Below are 21,682 nucleotides of genomic sequence, written 5' to 3' on the forward strand. Positions count from 1 at the left end.
AACCAAAGTCTACTGACAAGAGCAGAGTTGTGACAGGGAAGCATGTGTACACACAGGATATCATTCAGGTAAAATTTAGACCAGTGGCTGCTTCCAGATAGCTTTGTGACTTTGGCAAATTAGTCACCCTGAACACTCGCATATGTGGATCAGTAAGATTAGGCAGTTAGGCCAGATAATCCCTAAAGTGAGTTCATATCCTCATTTTACATGGAAATACTGTAATGCAACAGATTAAGATTTTAATTCAGAAACTTAAATAATTAAAATTGAAAAATAAAATGGAATTAAGATAAGTGATGATTTTTGTGTTTGTTGGAAGTATAAATTATATGTAAACAAATGGGTGTTGACACAAGAACACCCACATTTGGGATGTTTTGGTTTTTATATTGTATGCAACTTTTATTATCTTTCAGCAATTTTAATAGAAAAAAGTTTCTCTATTATTTTTGTGATTAGGTAATAAGATTTGATTTTGCATTCAGTTTCATTGCTATCAATGATACAGATAGCTCAAGTTTTATTAAACTTTATTAAACTATTAGGAATCCATGGGCACAGTGACATCTTTGCTTTCTCTTACACGTAAAAGTACCCCAGGTCATGGCTAAAAATCTTCCTTAGCTGGCACTTTATCTAAGAGAAGACCAATTATCAAATATCTCCCTCTTAAAGTTTGGCTGCTTTATAGGGCCTTTGAAAAGGAATTCTATTTCCTGAGATAAGGAAGGAAAATGGGATTTTATTTGCAGGTGGAGACTCACAGGGATCTCAGTCCAGCACTTCAGCTTAGCATTATTATCTTCCTTCCAGTGGTAGCAAAAAAAGTGAACTATGCACAAGGTGTCCCAGGTCCACAAAAGCAGAGGCTCTACAGTGGAGAATGCTAAACAGCAGATGCTGAGAAGAGTTGGGGTCAGAAAAATATCCTCAAAGGCAGAGGAGCTGAGCACTTACTGGTAGGCATGAGTATAGTGACAAAGAGTAAGAACAACCTTTTGGAATGTTTTTTTTAAAAAAAACAAGATAGTCATGAAAGATAACCCTGGATTCTATTAAATTAATGCCCTTGTTTCTGAGTGGCTTCTCTGACTATTAGCTGAGTATGACTAATTTCTAAGCTTTGCTGTGAAAGGCTGTTGTGTGGTGGTTTCCTGTTTATAGTAAAATATTCCTGACATGAATTAGTCTGAAACAGGTCCTAGAAGAAATGCATGTGTTGAGAGCATCACTAAGCCCATTCCATGAAGAAGAGAACATAAGCTGGATGGAAACAAGCTGGCTCAGCACAACTGATTGAATTCATGAAGCATCATGAATAAAAGCTCTGTTTAAACAGTTTCTCCCTATTGGCTGGGACAGATCCATTGATTGACATATCTATGATTTCAACCAGAAAAAAAGTGACTGCTATTTCCAACTCACAGTCAAAGGCCTCTTCGAAGCATTTCTTACTGTTATCTGTGGAAGTCAGGTTCAGATGCCTGTGGGCCTCAAAAGAAGGAACAAAGAATAACACACTAAAGGTCAGAGAGATATGTGTACAGGTGAGCAAGAGAAATGCTAAACCTGCACTTCTTTGAGGAACCTGCCTTAGATAGGGATTCTATTACTGTGAAGGGACACCATGACGATGGCAACTCTTATAAATTTGACTAGGGTAGCTTAAATTTTCAGTGGTTTAACCCATGATGGTTTAATCCATTATCATCATGGCAAGACATAGTGTTGGAGAAGGAGGTGAGAGTTCTACTTTGTGTTCAACAAGCAACAGGAAGTAAACTACCTACCACACTGAGAGAACTTGAGCATAGACCTCAAAGCACATCCCTACAGTGACACACTTCATCCTAAAAGGCCACACCTACTACAACAAAGTTACACCTCCTGATATTGCCACACCCTTTTAGGGCCATTTTCTCTTAAACCACCACAGAATCTGAAGGTTTTGTTTTGTTTTATTTTATTTAAAGCCTCCTGTGGTGTTTTTTGCATAAAATTACAAAGTTTCTATGGCTCGCCCCCCACTCTGCATGCACACGCACACACACACACACACACACGTGAATGAATACTCACATGTGCATAAACACTCACACACAGGTATACAAACACACATGAACATTCTAGAAATAACTCTTGTTCCTTTATAATTCTGCCAAATGATAGTTTGAATTTGTCTCCAACTCTAAATAATTAAGGCAAATCCTTACCTATGATACAGTCTAAATTTCTGAGGAGGAAAGCTAATTGTCTACTACCATCTCTAGAGCTATATTAATAAGCAATGAAAATGAAAAGGGAAAAGGGAGAAAGGACTTTCAGAATCAATATCTTTCATTTGGTGATAGCCTTAGGACCCAAATCTCATTTTGTAGAGCATCACATTTGCCTGTAGTTTTCTTTAGATTATTTGTATGACCCTAAATCTCATGAAAACCATGTTGTAAATTTAAGACATTAAATTCTTCATGGATTGATTTTTGTAGATCTCAGAAAAAAGTCTTCTGAAAATACACAGAAGAGCATAATGCTTATGTTTCCAAAACAGCAGAGAATTACTGTATCCTGCTCTCCCACATGCCTTTTTCTCCTGAAAGATGTAATAATTAAAATCCAAAGATATCCTAGCAAGCAGGTATTACCAAAGAGGTTACAGCAAATGGTCATAAGACATTCTGGGCAGGGGGTAGATCACTCAGAAAGACAGGAGAAGGCAGTAATTAGAGATTCATACAAATGAACAACTGTTGTTTAAATAAATAATTAAGCAGATGCAAAATAGGACTTGATTTTAAATGAGGTACTCATGACTGAGTGGCTGTACAGTGCTCAGCCAAGTTGTATGCTCCCATGTGAGAGGTAGAGGGTTCTTGTGATAGACTGAATAACAACCTCATGGCAACTGTTTGGTAAAATGAACTTTATAAATGTGACTGTGTTAAAGGTCTTAAAAGGGATCCTTGATTGAGCAGGTGAGCCAAATGAAACCATGAATATTCTTTTAATGAAAGTAGCAAAAGGATCAAAGTCAATCATAGGGAATGTAACAACAGAACCTAAAAGTTGAGTGACGCAAAGAATGTTCCATAAGACATAGAATAATGATGCTCTTGAGAGAATTTTTTCAGAAAGCAAGAACACATCAATGTCTATTAAGCATTTTCAAAAGTCAAGGCCAATATCTTTTTTTAACACAGTGAAACTAAATTGACACTCTGACCTCTCAGGACACTAAGAAAATAACTGTATTATTTTATAAACAGCTAAGACTGCTACACTCATTCTACAGATCCTGTAGGAAACTTAGATTACTAAAAGCAAGACAGTGCCATGGTTAAGAGAACATACTACTCTTTGGTTCTCAACAACTATGGTAGACAGCTCACAATCACTTGGAACTCAGTCAACACGGGAATCAGATCCCCTCTTCTGGCTCTCATGGGCAACTACATTCATGTGCTCATACTCCTAAACAGATAGACACAAATACATATTTACTTAAAGATACAAATAAAATATTTTATAAACACATGGGGATGGGATTTAGGGGCACATCCTTGTTTTACAGTGCTTGAAACAAGGTAGCAACTAGAATCAGGGATAAGGGATCAATTAGTTCATGATTTTAACACTCCCTGAGTGCATGTACATTGAAAGTTACTTTCACATGTAACTTTCAGAAGGAGATCACAAGATCAATATGGATTAATAGCTGTAGAGAGATGCCTTTTTCTTGTCTGCCACTTGGGTTTTTCCCCAACAGTTGCCTGGGCTCTGCCGTGATGTAGTCCCCAAATAACATACAAGACGCTGTATTAATTAATTATGAAGCTGTTGGCCTTGCTTGTTTCTTACTGGCTAGCTCTGACTTAAGTATTTATTCCATAATTGTTAATGTAAGTATTTCTCTTACCGGAGAATAGTTCCGAACTTCTTACCCCTATGACGGTTACATCTTGATTCCCCGTGTTTCTCCTACCCAGAGTCTTCCTGGACTCCTAGTCCCGCATATCTTGCTTCCCTATTGGCCAACAGTGCTTTATTGACATATACACAGGACTTCCCATTATCTCCTCTTTTCTGTCTAAATAACAGTTAAGACCTTTAACATAGTCAAATTATATATAACAGAACAGTTATCAAGAACACAGTTACAATATTTTGTATATCAACATTTAGCAAGATTTAAAGAAAATATCATCCATCCCATCCTTGTGAGTCCAAAGTTCTATATGTAGCTTATCTTTTATCATAACTAAGGAAAACTATAATTATCTGTCTTCAACTCCATCAAAGACCACAGAAGGATAATATATAAACACTAGGATTGACAGAGACATCTTGCTGCCTGGACAGTCACCTGAAGTTTCTCTGTAATGTTGGGGCATTCATCTTCAGCCCATAGGCCACACTGTGTCCGGAAGACTTCTCAGTAAAGCAGGAAATTTCAAACTGTTCATCTGCACTGGCAGGCTGTCAGTCATTTTTTTGTGTCCTGCAGAAAGTCTCATAGACTCTTCCATGAAACAGGAACCCTGAAGGACTATTTGAGTTCAACAGTCACTTTCCTGTGGGTCCTGCATGTCCAGTTTATACAGCAACAGTCAGTCTAGGCAAGAGCAGTTTCTTGCCCAAATGGCTAATCTTGCCATGTTGAAAGCAAACTCCATAACGAGTTTCTTCGATGCCCATCTTCCTCTCAGACGTAATTGGTGCTGCCAGGAGTAGACTTTTCTCATTGTCAAGAAAAACCCTAAACCATTTTAAATGCCATTTTCTGAAGGACTTTGAAAGGTTTGAAGACTGTCTATCTGAAATATATCTCTGTATATCTAGAAAACCAAACTTACCTAACTAAAAGTTCTGACTATTATAAGTAACTATCTATAATCTGTATTTAATTATGTATTATGTTTTAAAAGATCAGTATAAACACAATACTTAATCAAGATGAGAAATATACACATCACAAAATTGACCTTGAATTTGTATCAATAAATGAAAAACCATACCAATACAAAGTACCCATTTCCATACCATAATCCCCTTTTTCCTTTAAAAAGAGATTGGTTGTGATCATTAACCAATTATAAGCAACCCCATTCAAATGAAAACAAAGATTTATAAACAATATGGGGATTTGGACGTCGCTCATTCCAAACAGCTTCGTGCTGGAAGGGGGCGCTGTTCACACCATGGGGATCATGATAAAACTCAGAAACCTGTATAAGTCCTTATTTTCATGGTCTGTAAAGCTGTATCATCTTAGCTGTTTTAGATGTTGAATCACTTGGGCCATTGCTTCCAGGGGTCTTGGTTCATCAAACCACAGAAGCCTGGAAGGAATCCTCAGCTTTTCATTTTCTGTAGAAACATAAACAAAAACTCTTTTCCAAAGTAACATATCCTTATACTTAAATTTTGACGTCAAGGCATTTTTAAAAGATAGAAGTTTGATTAATTAAGAAGCATTTATAATCAAGTGTACTTTAGCAGTTGTTCCTTCCTGAGCAATCAAAAAACTGAAAAACACAATATCATACAATATCCATCTTTATGTGACTTACTTATTTATTATTACTTTCTTTTGCTTTTATTTATTTTCCTCTGAGACAGGATCTCTCTTTGGATATCTGCCTGCCTCTGCCTCTGGAGCAAATCCTATCGGCTTGCGCCACCACATCCAGCTTCTCTATATACCACTATGCCGTTTCCTTTTTTATAGCAACTTTACCAGAGTCCTTAGGCTCTGGTATTTAGCTAGATTTGCTGAACACCTGTGTTAGTTCTGGAGATTAGAGTAGACAATATGTTACTTGGGGGGAAGAGATCTTTCAGTAACAGAGTTTTTACAGACTGAACAGTATACTTGTCCTTCATGGACTTCTGTAGAGAGAAGCCTTCCCGCTAGCTTGGTCCCAGAGCCACATGAGTCCCAAATGAACACACAGGACACTGTATTAATTATGAAGCTGTTGGCCTTGCTTGTTTCTTACTGGATAGCTCTGATTTATATATTTACTCCATAATTGTTAATCTAAGTATTTCTCTTACCGGAGAAAGGGTCCGGACTTCTTACCCCTATGGCAGCTACATCGTGACTCCCTGTGTTTCTCCTTCCCAGAATCCTCGTGGACTCCTAGTCCCACCTATCTTGCTTCCCTACTGGCCAACAGTGCTTTATTGACATATACACAGGACTTCCCCATCAGACTTCCATATCATATCCTTAAGAGTATGAGTTTTCACTCTGTGGCTTTTTACCTCAACTGTAAATATTTATTTCATAAATTGTTTCAAAAACGGGTTAGAAAAAGTTCAAGATCATTTTTGCAAATACTAGAGAAATTGTAGTAAAACATTTATTGTTTAGATTAGAAGATCTTGAATTTATCATTGCGTTATACATTGTCTCTCAATGAATATGTTTCACTTTCAAATTGAAAAAACATTGTATTAGATGTTGTGTGTTTATTTTTCGTTGCCTCCACCACCTTAGAGTTATGGGGCTCTATTATTATTTTGGCTAGAGATCCCTCTAATAAATGAAATCTGTAAATCTGATACTATAAAAATGCACATGAACATTTTCATGTAAAATTCAGAAGAGATAACATATTTATGTCATTGACAAGAATGCCACGAGTACTAAGCTTCTACATGTAAGTTCCTATTCTGTACTTGATTCTCTGACAGATGGTTTGATTTCAAATAGCTGACTTCTAGATGACAAATACTGTAGGAGAGAAAACAAATGCTTCTGTTCTGTGACTTTCCAACAGAGCAGATTTGATGATCATTTAACATCACTGAATTCTCTCTACTATTAAGCTGAGATAATGATATTCTCTTCACAAACTATAGCACAGGCATTATTTATATTCTTTATAAATCTAGAGGCATAGAGCATAATCTTATTTAAAATTAAAAGAATTATAACTGGTAGATATCCTCTAATTTACTATTAATTTCCATTTAACATTATCTCCAAGAGATATGTTTTCCTTTTTAATTGTCAGACTGTATACCTACTTATGGGGCACAATCATAATGCAATATATGTAGACAGAGTGATGTGATCTAGTCAGCAATCAATATCCCTGCCTTCTTTTCCCACTTGTGATTTCTCTGTGTTTGGAACTCTTGACCTCTCTGCAGTTCTTTGTAAAGAATATAACAGACTGCTGGATCTTATAATTACTCTACCATACTGCAAAGTACTTCCTTTTTTAGGTCAAGGGGTTTAACTTTCACAGATGTTTAAGAGCGTGCCTTATTTCTTTCTGTGCTTGACTTATTTCAGTTAACACATTGTCTTCCAGTTCCATCTATTGTGTCACAAAAGACAGGATTTTATTTTAAATAACATTAATATTCTATGTTATACGTATATATATATATATATATATATATGTGAGTTATCTATGCATCATCTCCTGATGAAATTGCAAATGCCACTTTTTTTTTTTTTTTGGTTTTTCGAGACAGGGTTTCTCTGTAGCTTTGGAGGCTGTCCTGGAACTCACTTTGTAGACCAGGCTGGCCTCAAACTCACAGAGATCCACCTGCCTCTGCCTCCTGAGTGCTGGGATTAAAGGCGTGCACCACCAACGCCCGGCATTTGCACCACCAACGCCCGGCATACTTTTTAGTGTAAGTTTTCCACAGTTTAGTGATTATTCCGAATAACGTCCAATGGACATGGGAGTGCAGTTATATCTTTGATGTGTTATTTAATTTCCATTCTACATAAACCATATATTTGGGTAGTTGGATGCTATGGTATCTCACTTTTAGTGGCTTCCATAATGTTCTCTAAAATGGATGCATTGTGTTGTGTGCATCCAAGTTCCATTTTTTAATATAATTACCAGTATTGGTTATTATTTGCTGTTTTAATAGTAGTCATTCTGTCTGTGTTAAGATAAACTATCATTGTGGTTTTCATAATTTACATTTCCCTGGGGACCATTGATTCATATACTTTTGTTAATTTGTTCATTTTGTTCTGAGAAATGTTTATTCTTTTAATATTCTCACTTTAAAACAAACCATTGGAGTTTTCTGCTCTACTTTTTGAGTTCCTTGTACATTCCAGATTTAATAATAATACCTCCATCTTGAAGTGGTAACAGAAACATCCTCATTATTATGGAAGAGAAAGCTTGAAGATAATTTTTCTGCAGTAGTCACTAATGGTTCATAATTATCTTGATGGTATCAGAAGTTTACTTTATATGCTTTAATGTGCAGATATGTATGTTCATGAAGTTATTTGGGTCTATTTCACCAAAATATGATGAATGCAAAGGATATGAAGCTTATCTACAACAGTTAAGTACTGTAAATGTGACTGAACCTCTGAAACTGTAAGCAAGGCTCCCCATAAAGTTTTCTTTATAAGGGTGTCCATAGTCATGGTGCCTCTTCTTCACAGCAATGGAAAACCCTAATTAGGGCAGGCACCAATGCAAAAATACATTCTTTATATTATTTTTTAAAGAATTATAATCAAATACTGTTCGATTTTTCATAAAACACAGAGAAATTTAATTGAAATCAAAGTCACCTATGCACAATCAACTAAAACATCATAAAAACTTAAGAGGACTTGTGAGAATTAAGCAATGTAGTTAATATCGATAGGGTTGTTCTTATATCTATCTATACACTCCTCTGTTAAAATCCACTTGCTTTTGTGTCTATAGATTACATTAAAAAGTATGGTCATCTGATTTAAATTCTTGTGACAAGTTATATGTAGCAACTTTGTCAATATGCAGCCTGAAAGCAGGAGAGTACTCAGTGAGAGGTAATGGTGGGTGTCTTAGAGTTTCTATTGCTGTGAAGAGATCCATGACCTTGACAACTCTTATAAAGGAAAAACAGACATTTTACTGAGGTGGCTTACATTTTCAGAGGTTTAGTCCATTATCATCATTGTGCATTGTGGTAGTGTGTAGGCAGATATGGCCCTGGAGAAATAGCTTGAAGTCCTATATCTTGCCTCAAAAACAACATGAAGTAGTCAAAGATACTGGATGTAGCTTGAGCAAAGGAGACCTCAGTGCCTACCCTATATTGATACACTTCCTCCAATAAGGCCACACCTACTCCAACAAAGCCACACCTCCTCATAGTGCTAGTTCCTTTGGGGGCCATTTTCTTTTAAACCACTACATTGTACTCCCTGGTCCACAAAGGCTTGTAGCCATATCACAATTCAAAATTGCATTCAGCCCAGCTTCAAAAATCCCCACAGTCTTTCAAAGTCTCAAACTTATTAAAAAACCTAAAGTTCAAAGTCTTTTCTGAGATTCATAAAATCTCTTAACTTAATCCCCTGTAACATCAAAATCAAAAAGCAAATCACATACTTCCAATATAAAATGTTACAGGACATATATTGCCATTCCAAAATGTAGGAAAGAAAACATAGTAAGGAAATATTGTACCAAAGCAAGACTGAAAACAAGTTAGGAAAGCTCTTAAATTCTGTATTTCAATGTCTGATATCAAAATGCTCCTCAGATTTCCAACTCTTTACAGCTGTGATCCACTAATCTTGCGGTAGTTCCACACCCTGTTAGAAGTTTTCCTTGTCAGATATACCACAGCTCTGACATCTCCAACATCTTAAGATCTGCAAGGCTTCACTTCACAGATTCACTCAATGGCCTCTCTGGGCCTCTCCATTCAGGGACATCCCTGACACATGCCTGGTTACAGTGCCTTTCTTTAATCACAGAGGCATATTCTATAACTCTTTTCTTATATCCTTGACTCTATAGCCAGAACCACGTGGCTGAAACTGCCAAGTTCAACTGTTCTGAAACTAGAACATGGTCTCCTCATTCAATTACATCTTCACCAATTTTCTGTTTTGGATGGTTTCCTTCACTGCCTAAACCTGGCCGTAGAGAAACTAGATCTGAGACCAGGCTGGCCTTTATACTCTGTCTTCCCAGTGCTAGGATTACAAGCATGCACCAACCCACCAGACTCCAAGCTTTTCTTTAATTCCTTTTCATAAGTTGGAAACTTAGGTGTGTGGGATCGTGCCCTGATGTTACTACTCCCTTTCTTTTATTTTTTAATCTGTTTATCTCCTTGAACACAGAACTTACCTCCATTCCACTTCATAGTGGTCCTTTTCACCTCAAATTGTACATTTTTATTTTTACTTGTTCAGCTTGCTTTCTTTCATTATATATCTTCATTAGAGTTGATACTTAAAACCACCAACAGAATTAATCAAAAACTCTTCACTTTAGCCTCAGGCAGACTATTTAGACAAGGATAAAAGGCAGCCACATTCTTTACCAGAATACTAGAAGGCCAGTCTCTAGTTACTTGTTAAGCTCTGAGTGGGTATGCATGTGACAAGAGTGGCAGAGTCTGTATCCTTCCAGGCTTATATTTAAAATGGGGGAAATGGATCAAATAAGCAAAGGACTCCATAGAAATTTTTCTAAATTGTGCATACTTTATGGATCCATCAAAAAAAAGAAGAGGTTGTTTGTGTTTAAGGACTGTGATTACAGATAGTATTTTGAAGAAACATGTAAATTAGTCTGACATATGCAAAGCAGAGCACAGTGAATCCCAAGAAACCCATTAGGTTACTACGTCAATGGTCAACATGGTGACATGGTGAATGAGTTGAAATGACAATGATGAGTGTGGCCATATTGTGTGTATATTTTGAAAATAAGTTGAATAGTTCTAGCACCAGTATATGTGGGGTTTACAGAAAGAATGAGTCTAGTATTACTCCAAAGATTTGGGCCAGAAGAACAATTGCTTTTCTAGAGATAGGAAAGGTTAAATGATGACCAGGTTTAAGAAGAAGAAAAAAGTAGTTTAGTGCTGACCATCTTTGTAGAAATAGCAATCAAGGAATTTTTGGTTTGTTAGTTTTCTGGTTTTTTTTTTTTCAGAAAAGAGGTCTATGTTTATGACCTATGCCAGACTGTAAGGTTTTGAGGGCAGTGCCCAAGTCTCCCTTTGTTTCTCATTATCATTTAAAAATTTGTTGACTCTCAGTCAGTACTAATCAAATAAATAAGTGAATAACTAATGTGACAAGTTAGGTGATTATAAATAGTTACTATTTATTGAATCCCAATTGTATGACAAACGCTACTGTAAGTGTTTAAATTCCCACAATAACCTTATTGGTAATGATAATTGTGGGGACAAAACTATGCTGAGTATAAATGAAATGTTTAAGGTTTCAGACAGTCAGTTAGCCTCACTCAGTTTGTGATTTTAGCCAATACTTTACATTGCAAGGGTGAGTGTGGTTATCCAGCAGTTAAAATTTTCTAGGTCGAGGAAAAAAAATGTTGACTGAAAGGCCATGGAAACCACGCATATTCTAGAAAACTTAAAAGACCCAAAATGATAGACCAATCCATTGCCTTCCAGCAGAGTGGTGTTTCTATGGTACTTTAAGTGCTAGGAATATTTTCTACTCACAGACTCTATAGCATCTGAGAGGAAGGACAGCATTTTGAACAGTATAGTTTGGAGGCATGAAAATAGAGGGTAAGTTCACAAGTCCACTAAATATTGACTAATGGAAAGTGACGAAATATACCTGTGGTATTAAAACATTGAAATTGGAAAAGAATGTAGAAAGCATGCATTCATGGTCTAGGAGTTGGTACTACATAGCTGACATTTGTTGTGTACTTTAAGATAGCCAGGCAGTGCAATAGAGTCTGTACTTTGGCCAGAATTGAACAGAATCTGCTATCTATAATTAAAAGATGTAAAACTTGAAGCAGAAACTGACTTTGGTGGTCACCATACTTTTAAGAAGTTGCAGACAAATAAAAGAACCAAGAACACTTGAAATCGGAGTTCACACACTTAAGAGCTTAGTAAGAAAATCCCCCCTCCAAATCATCTCTTTCTTCTCCCCTATTTCCCCTCCCCCCCTTTCTTATTCCCCCTTGCCTTCCTCTCTCCTCCACTCACCTCCCCTCTTCTCTCCTGTTCTTCCTTCCTTCTCCTCTTCTTCCTCCCGTCTTCCCTCCCTCCCATTTTCTCTTTGCTGTATATAAAGACAAATGTGAAATTAAAATCTCTGAAGTGACTCTGAGGCCCGAAAAAGCCTTGTCTGTGTGGTCCCTAGGCTCCTTTTCCTGTTCAACTGCCCAAAACCAGGTTTCTCTCCAGCTCTGAGCCGCCTTTTATCACAGTTTAAGACAGCAGATGGCTCTCTTGCGTTTTCTTTCACTTATCTCTATCGGTAAACAGTCAAGCAGCCTTTGGGAGAGAGGCAAATGCTAGGATTGAGCTGCAAAAACCCAATCCTGCTTCAAGCTCCCTTGAAAGAGAAAGCCACATCGAATAGAAAGGACTGCCGTAGTTTCGATAAATTTCACTGTGTGAATAGACCCTGAGATTCTCCAGTCTCTGCTCTAGACACTTCGATAGGGGTCTGGACTGAAAAAATTGAGCAAGCAAGGTACTTCTCCGGTATCAAACAGCTGAAAGGCTTTGATCTCAAGGTGTGTTATTACTGTCAATCGAATCTGTGATTATTAATGATTAATTTCCTTTCCATCTGAAAGAAAGGAAGGAAGAAAATAAGGAAGGAAGGATGGAGGGAGGGGAGGAGCGAAGAAGCGAGCGGAGCGAGCTAGGGAGAGAGAAAGAGACACAGAGAGACAGAGCGAGAGCCTGCACTTTTAAGGGAAGAGCTTTTCAGAGACTACTACAGTTCTCTAGAGCTTGGGCAGGGTTCCTGTCCATGGTACTGAAAGGCAAACTCTCTGGAGCTTGTGGGAAGGTAGGAGAGGGGGTGACCTAGGAAGCCCCAAATCCGAATTCCCTGGGAAATGTCACAGTCAAAGATTTAGGAGAAATCGCTGCAGCCTTAGAAAGAAATGAACACAGCTGCAATGGCAAGAAGCTTAACCCCATTCAACTAAATGAACAAACATGGTGGTTGGTGGAGTTGTAGTCAATTTAAAAGGTATTATATTACACATCTCATCTCACTCTCTGAAAAAGATATCACTACAAGAATCTTTAGATAAATCTGCTTTTTAAAAAAACATGAAGTCATTCAGAAATTCTAAACTAGAACTTTTCAAATGTCCAAATGACTTCTTTACAGTAATGACTCTCAGCAGGTTCCCCTACACCCACCCCTGCCACAGAGGTTTAGGCAAAGCAAAGATATACATCTATCTGCATTTTACCATGGTTTTTAACTCTCTGTAGACCACCTGCTTTCTTTATGAGGCATGACATTGTTTCACAAATGCAATCAAAATAAATGGTTATTCTTTTCCTCGGTTCTCCCCTTTAAACTCATGGGTGACAAAGTAATGCAAATTTCTTACAAAGCATACTTAAAATATCACTCTAAATAATTGTGGTGCTTGTATATGTAACAGTCAAGTGATGGAAAAAGCTTTAGATATGCTCTTAATATTAAAAAAATAGATCATCCTAAACCTGATATTTCCTTCACTAGATCCAAATCTATGCACTCCCATTACAGCAAATGTTCCTCCCCACAGCAGCTTACAAAAGGAAGGATAGGGGTCAGTTGTGGAGATCCAAAGTCCAGCTTCCCTGGAATATATCCCAGGCTGCACTTCCCTCATTTGCCTGTTGGTGAGTCTTTGTAGTACTTTCTGACAACTCCCCAGACCAAAAAACAAAACAAAACAAAACAAAACAAAAAAAAACAAAAAGAAAGAAAAGAAAAAAGGAAACATTTTTCTTCAAAACTTCTGCAGACTCTGCCTGTGTTCTGCACCCTTTCTTTCCAGTTCTCAAGTAGTTCCCAGAGGTCTGTATAAGCCTGCCAATGACTGCTGAAACAGTTTTCCTCTGTGTTCACACTGGATAGCAGGAAGTTTGGTCTTTGCACTCCTTCTTCCTTCCTCTCCTAAGATGATAAGCAAGACAAAGTGTGCTGGGGAGGGGGTGCAACTCTGGTGCTTGGGTCTGTCACTGGAATTCATCCTAGAAACTACAACCACCAACTGTCCAAAGCTTGAAGAGCTCCCCCTCCAACCTCTCCCTTCCCAACATCCCTTCTTTCTTGTCACTTTCTACATTTAATTTGTCTAGAACAGAACGTTGCCAGGTCACAGGCAGGACACCAAAGGGAGGAGATACCAAGTATCATGTTTGAATTTCAGATTTCAGCTTGTGTGACTTTGCTCTCTGGCATGCTCTTCATGCAGGCAAACCAAAGGAAGGCAGCCCATGGTGGAGTGCCCTCAGACAGGCTGCTTTTTATTATCCTGAATGCTGCTCGGGATAATAGATACCATTTCTCCACCCTATGCTAATCTTTGTGCTAAGAATTCTTCAGCATCCTCCCAGGCGGTTATCTGAATCCAGCCACTAGGTAGGACCTCTGTGGCAGCTTAAGGCTCCTCTTCCACCCTCTGGGGAACAGAACTGGAAGCTGTTTCCTCCATTCTACATTAACACAAATTATTTGCCTTCTCTCCTCTGGTCCTTCTTTTTGCTCATTGTTGCTGGTTCAAAATTATAAACCTACCCTTCACAGCAACAAAAGGGAGAGTATGACAAGTTTGGGTGACTAGGGAAAAAGTAGAGGTGCCTACCTCCCTAGGGCTTACTCTCCTCTTGCCTTCTCCGGGGTGGGGATGCTTTGGTGTTGGAGGAATTAATCAGAAAGCAGAAACCATCTCACCCTTCAACTGCTGCTGAGAGTTTTCTGTGGACTTTACAAGCCCTAGCTAAGCTGTGGCAGCCTCGGAAACATGCGAATTTCATCTGAGCTAAAGCGCACCGGTATTTCTTCAATTCCACATCCTCAGGCTCAACGTCTTGGTATCCCACCCCGTGCAATTCAATTTACCTTTCTCTTTTTATTATTATTTTAAATCATTGCTGCATATAGTTTTCATTTTCTTTCTGAAGACATATCTGAGGGGGGCCACATAGTTGGGAGGGGATTAGCGGGGTAAGAATGAAGCTCTTTGATTAGAGAGCTCAGGGGAGAAGATTGCTCTCTCCAGATGCTGATTTCTAAAGCACTTGACAATCACAGGCAGAAGCCGAGAGCAGACGGCTGTGGCCGCACCTGCCCGAGGGCAGCTCGGGCTGGGCACTGAGACCTGCCCATCATGCCCAGAGACCCACAAATGCGCTGAGGCACTGCGGCGATCTGTCCTCCTCCCCTCCATCCTGTGTCCAGGAAGGAAGCCCTCCGATCTGCCAAGATCTCACCCGGGAGGTGGGCAGGGCAAGAAAGCTGAGCTAGTGGTGGTGGCGACCCCGAGAGGGCTCCAGCGACACGAGGTGACCTACAGCCACAGCCTCTGGATTCCGAAGCAGCCGAGACCTCCAGTTCTCCGTGCTGGTCCTGCTGTGTCCCAGGCGAATCTACACGCCTACCCCAGACTGGGCGATGGGTCCTAGTGGACACTGAGCACCCTCACCTCTGTCCCCAGCCCCTCCAAACCGCCCCTCCCTCCGCTTCCCTTGGGGCGAGCAGCTGTCTGCACCGCCCCTTTCCTCTCCAGTGCCCCAGGCTCCCCTTGCTCCTGTCCCTCCCTCCCTGGGACCCATTCCCTTGGCCACCATGGCCGCGGCCATCGCCAGCGGCTTGATCCGCCAGAAGCGGCAGGCGCGGGAGCAGCACTGGGACCGGCCCTCTGCCAGCAGGAGGCGGAGCAGCCCCAGCAAGAACCGCGGGCTTTGCAATGGCAACCTGGTGGATATCTTCTCCAAAGTGCGCATCTTCGGCCTCAAGAAGCGCAGGTTACGCCGCCAAGGTCTGTGTGGGTTACTGTGGGGTGGTACGCGTCAGATGGGATGGCTGGCATTTCACTGCCTAGATAGAACCGCTTAGGATTCCCCCTTGCTCTTTCCTTCCATCATGTTTCTGTCCACCCTTCTCTAACCCTCTGATCTCCCTCCAGTGCGCCAGAGCGCCTTCCCGGGGTAGCTGTGAATTTACCAGTAGGCTGCTCTTAGGCAACCTGTAGCCAGTCACTGGGAACTCAGCCCGCCCAGAGTCCTGAAATTGGTCATCTCCTGGCTGGCTCTTGCTTTCTGATTCTCCTGCAAGCTGGACTCCAGAAATTCTGTTTGTACTCTTCCTCCAGACACTGGGGCTCCCCCGAGCACAATATCCTCTCTAGAATGCAAGAATCTGCTCTTCCTCAGTGCCTCAGGTCACGCGCATTTTCCCCAGGAGTCAGATAGGAGATGTCAAAAATTGGTGTGTGATCTGTTTCACATGGTCTCTTTAGTCCCTTGCAAATCCTTTGGTTCACATTACTAGGTGAAAGAGCTCCTTAGCTGGGATTAAGTGAGCAACCGGGGCATGTGAACTATGGTTTAGCTCAGTAGAGACCTAACAGAAATCTGGTTAGAAAGGGGTGCTAAACTCACTGCTACCCCCAGAACTGTAGTCAAATTTTGGATGAGTACAGGGTCATCCTCAGAATGAATCTTACTGTGCCTGTTGGGGAAGTATGTATTCTTGTTTTGTCTGCTTTAAACTGATAAGCAAACAAATTATATGAAGTATGAACAGTTACTACACAAAGATGGTCAGAACAGAGCCCTTACTATGTGTGATATTACTATTATATTTTGAGAAACAACTTAGTGCCCCTCATTACCTTCGGCTGCCTGTAACATGCCAGTCTTTACTCGGGAGATGGAACCTGGTCATCTTCCCCCTTTCCACACCCAGCTACAAAGGGTGTCTCTTTTAGGAGCATGTGGGGTGTTAACGAGAGCAACATGAGGATTGCTTACTCTACCTAACCAGGTGAGCAGGAAACAGAACATATTTACATTAATGGTTGTCTGTGTTTGCCCAGCACAATACATTCTCCCAGCCCAGCTGTGTTTGCTTTCAATGCCGTGTTGTTCTAAAGACAAGGAAGAGAAGCATTTGAAAAGCCTGAGTTTCTATGTGGATTTGTACGTGTCCACACCTTTATTAATGTATAACCAAAAGTTTTTATGTTTTTTTAGACTAATGTTAAATATGGAAAGGGTCAACAGTTGATTGTGGTAAAAATAAATTGCAGATAACTGGCTGTTAGCTGCCATCAAGCTGAAAAAAAACACGATGTAAGATAAACCATACACATTCAAAGAGAAATGAAGTTGTATACATTTAACAGAAGAAACTTCCTTATGGAGACAATGAGACAAGGAGTTTTCAGAGCACAGTAGCAGCTATGAAGAATCATTAATTTGTTATTTATACTTTACACACTAACCTAATCCAGGATACCTTTAAGTTCAATGTTCTGGTCATTATTACCATTGTCTTCTTCTCACTTTACCAGGCAGATTATTCATTGGAACACAGCTTTCAAAACAGAAAGCTCCGAACTTGCCATCTAGTTAAATTGCAATGGATATATTCTCTCTTGAGTAAGATTATCTTAGTACAAACACTGCTGAAGATAAAAAACAATGTATATTCTTGAAATATGTAACAATTAGATATTTTTACACACACAACCCATATGTCTTATGTGTTATATTGAGTGATGAGAGGAGGTTAGTTGACTTGATAAATTTTAAGATAAAAATCTAATTGTTTTCTAGTTTAGGAAGATACCTGGGTTATCTAATAGTCAATTCTCTATTTTCAATGTTGACTGTTTCTTTAATATTCATAAGTCTGAGCACACACACACCAATGATCTTCAAGAAAATATATTTGGGGCCAAGCTGTCACCTTGCTTTTGCTGAGAGAGTGCAAGAAAAGAATATTAAGTTAGACAGAATATTTAAGAAATATGTTTTTAGTGAAGAAAACCATAGCTACAGCTATTCAATATCAGACAGAAAGGAATCTATAAGTATTATTTTAACAAAAGAAACAACAATTTATATAATGACTATGATTAAATGTAGTTCATATTAATTTATTGCTTAAATACTACTTGGGGAAATATATACATACATAGGCATATATTTATGCCTTTATTTACCTGTTCTTAACACAGGAATTACTTTCCAGAAAACTTAAAATCTGATTTGCTGATAGCCATAACCTTCAAGTTTCATATGAGCTCGATTCCTGAAAATCAATAATCTGACAAATGAGTATTTAAAGTTTACAGTATAATAAGCCCTGTTGCAGGTCTTACATATTCTGGTTGATACCGAGAAGTGTTTTCCCAGATAGAGCTCACACACACAGGCTACACAGTTGTTGCACATAGGAAGAACAAATGAACAAGAAATACATCCAGAGTTCAAGAAGCCAGTAGAATAGAGAAGAATGTAGGACTAGAGGAGAGGCTTGTTGAGAGTGGAGTCTAATGAAGATGAGGGAGGATGATACTCACAGAGAAAACTCGAGGTTGAGCCCTGACTGTTGATGAATGTACAGAGGCATAAGAGCCAATAGAAAAAAAACCATATAGGGAAAACTCTTAGTCCACAGGGAGAAACCAAAAAGGTATAGAAACTTGAAACACATATGTAAAATATGCATTGACTCTTTTAAACAAGGTGAGACAATAGCTCTACATTTGTGTTTGTCGGGATGGCAATAAACATTTCTTAAGCTTAGGGATTTAATCCCCCCTTTAATATTTTTAAGATGCTTGCCATAACACATAACTTTAATGACAAAACTTGGGATGTGGGGGCAGAAAGGTCAAATGTTCACAGCCAACCCTAACTACATGAAATCTCCTCTCAAAAACAAAAACAAAAAACAACACTTTATTAAGTAGTAATTTGTGTATTGTCAAATACATTAAGTTAGAGTCTCAGCTCCAAGATCTCATTGTATGCTTTGATTTGCCCCTGAATAGCCTGCAGATGGCTGTGGAATGGTTGGTGCTGTGACTGTTCCACCGTTCCAGGTTTCTCTACTTTTGCCCTTTCCCAATTCCCTTCCTCTCCTTTGACTTTAAACAGAAGTTATAATCCTGAAAATTAGCTACTTGCATGTGTTTCTTACATATGTGTATGCATATATTTCTGTATGCATGTCCATGTGTGCATGCGTGTGAGTTGTGTGTTGAGTGGCACTTTCCCCTATGCTTGAATCTTCTTTCTACTTCTAGACATGTATGCTAAAATTAATCTTATTCTTAAAAGAATGAGGAGCTGCCTTCTGAGAAGTCTTTACTCATTACATCCTGTTAAAATAACACTCAATGGCATTTTATAATTGTTCATTGTTGTGTGTACCTGATTATAATTGATTACCACACACCTTCAGTTTATTGTGCTTAAAAAGAAAAGTCCATTTTCTTCAGCTCTCAAATCTCAATAGAGTGTTACCTAGGCCCTGGGTATGCATCCCTGTCAGTTACCTTGAGGGATAACATGGAATGCCAAGAGGTCCAAACCAAATAAATGTCCCTGAACCTCAGTGTTCTAATTAGATTATACTAAAATCAAAGCTCCTTTCAAATCTTCATGTTTTTTCTCCTTTTCCTTAAATCCATGAAGAATATGTTCCTTGTAAATAGGTTTTAGTGGTTTATTCACAAGCAATCATGGATATCAATGACTTCATTTTAATACCTACATAATACATGAGAACACATTTAAAATATTAGTTGACTTTACAAAGAGGAATATGCAGGAAACAAACAGGTGGCAAACAGTTTTACCATTTGAAGTCTTTACAGAAAGGGTAAACCAGAAAAAGAAGATGATGATCTTATTCTAAAAGCATTACACTTTCACTTTTAAAAGTTAAAATAAGCAAGAATTTGTCTGTGTGTAGAATAATAGTCTTTCAAAATCTCTGTGAGGTCTGTGGAGTTGTTTCTTTTAGACAACTTTTTCATTTGCACTTTTACCTAGGATCACAGAAGCCATTGAACTATGCACTGTTTGGATTCAGTCAGTGGGTGTGGATTTGCTAACAATACATCTTGCCTAAAATACATTTCAGGATAATCTGAAAATTTAAAAATTAAAAACATGCCACTTAAATTATGTTCGTTTTCAAATTAATCTGTGATTTAAAAATCAGAAATGCATGGATATCTATAGAAACAAAACTATCCTCCAGTGTGATAGCAAGAACCTTCAGTCTCTTAAGAAATGACAAGAGGCCTTTGTTTTTACAAAGTACTATGCTAAAAAAGAAGTATCCTCTCAGAAAATAAGCAACGGTAGACAATAACATTGGACCACATAATTTATGATATTGTCTCATAGCAGCTATCTTGTGCCGTAGGACACAGACTTATGAAGCTGCTCATGGAAACTAAAGTCAGAGACCCTTTCCCAGAGAAGTATATTTATTTATTTTTGGAAGTATGTTAAGCACGTTTTTGTTATTACTTCTATTTATGTTTTTGAAACCACAAGAAATTTCTACACATATTTTGATAAGACTTGTTGCTGTTTTGAATACCAGTATACTTCTATCTTGTTTGGTTGTATTATGGTTACAAAAAATGCTGTTTCCTAATTTTAATGTTTAGTTTTATTAATTAGAGGGATATTTAAAGATTTTATAGGAATATTACTGAATTATGTTTCCCCAGTGACTTTCTTGTTTTGGTTTCAACAATTCATGTTATTATAGGTTTCTAAGAGTATTCATTGTTTTATTGACACAATAAATCAAAATGTAGTCTGATGAAATAAAATTAGTTACTAGATTAAGATAGATATAAGTACCAGGATGGTATTTGTTCTTGGATGAATTATATTCATAAAGTTGAGATTATATATACTTTAGTAATTAGTTTGTCATAGTCATGTCTTTTGACTTTTTTAACATAAAGTCTACCCCAAAAGTACCAGAACCCCTCTGCCCATACTCCCAGGGATATCATAGTCAATTATAGATATCTCATATTTCAGATTAATAGAATTTTCAAGATGATGTTGCATATAGCTGCAGATTTCTTGGGGGTTGTTGTTAATAATTGTACTTTTATACTAATATTTTTCAAGGCATTTTATTTTGATAACATTTAGACAAAATAAAGTGTTCAGATAAATGGGAAACCATATTTTTCTTGTAGGCAGTTAAAACCAGGGAGTTGTTGAGCAAGGAATCTATGAGTAACTACATCTCTACTACAGTATCTGTGTTTTTAATTTGAGAGAAGCACTCCCTAAGTTGCTCAGGTTGATTTTGAACTCACTCTCTATCTCTGGATGGTTTTGGACTTTCCATTTTCTACCTCAAATGATGAAGTACTAGGATATAGGATGATGAGACCATACTAACTCATTTGATATTTCCATACATACAAGCATTGCATGATTAAGTTATATTAAAAACATTGAACTCTTCAAACATGTATATTTCTTTATGGTGAAAATATTAAAAATCCTTTCCGCTAGCTTTGAATTTACAGTACCTTATAGTACAACCTATTGTCATCCTACTCTTTAGTAGTTCACCTCAGTTCTTATTCCTGTATGACTGCAGCTTAGTACTTAGTGATCAGCCTATCTCTACCCAACCCCCTCTTGTCATCTTTTAGGAAATACATTTTTCATATTGCTCATATGCTAAGATCCTATGAGAAATGACAACCCCCTACACACACACACACACACACACACACACACACACACACACAGATGTGTGCCAAATTATCTAACCTTACATCTAGGATTAGCATAATGAATTTAGCATAGTTATCTCACAAATGAGAACGCATACTTCATTTTTATGGAGGGATAGTTTGCCATTTAGTAT

General features: G+C 38.3%; 1 protein-coding gene across 4 annotated transcripts in view; it reads left to right on the forward strand.

The window, feature by feature from the left end:
• Positions 1 to 21,682, forward strand: part of Fgf14 (fibroblast growth factor 14) — a 591,037-nt gene that overhangs the window by 362,603 nt on the left and 206,752 nt on the right. The window contains exon 1 of one of the 4 annotated variants that reach the window (XM_005079438.4): positions 15,091 to 15,788. The exons of the other annotated variants lie outside the window; for them this stretch is intronic. Within the exon in view, the coding sequence (XP_005079495.1) occupies positions 15,596 to 15,788 (193 nt within the window). The 5' untranslated portion in view covers positions 15,091 to 15,595. Of the gene's footprint in view, positions 1 to 15,090; positions 15,789 to 21,682 lie in introns of those variants that run through there. 4 annotated transcript variants of the gene reach the window in all.

This window comes from Mesocricetus auratus, unplaced genomic scaffold, assembly GCF_017639785.1.
Source record: "Mesocricetus auratus isolate SY011 unplaced genomic scaffold, BCM_Maur_2.0 Super-Scaffold_2245, whole genome shotgun sequence".
Classification (NCBI taxonomy): domain Eukaryota; kingdom Metazoa; phylum Chordata; class Mammalia; order Rodentia; family Cricetidae; genus Mesocricetus; species Mesocricetus auratus.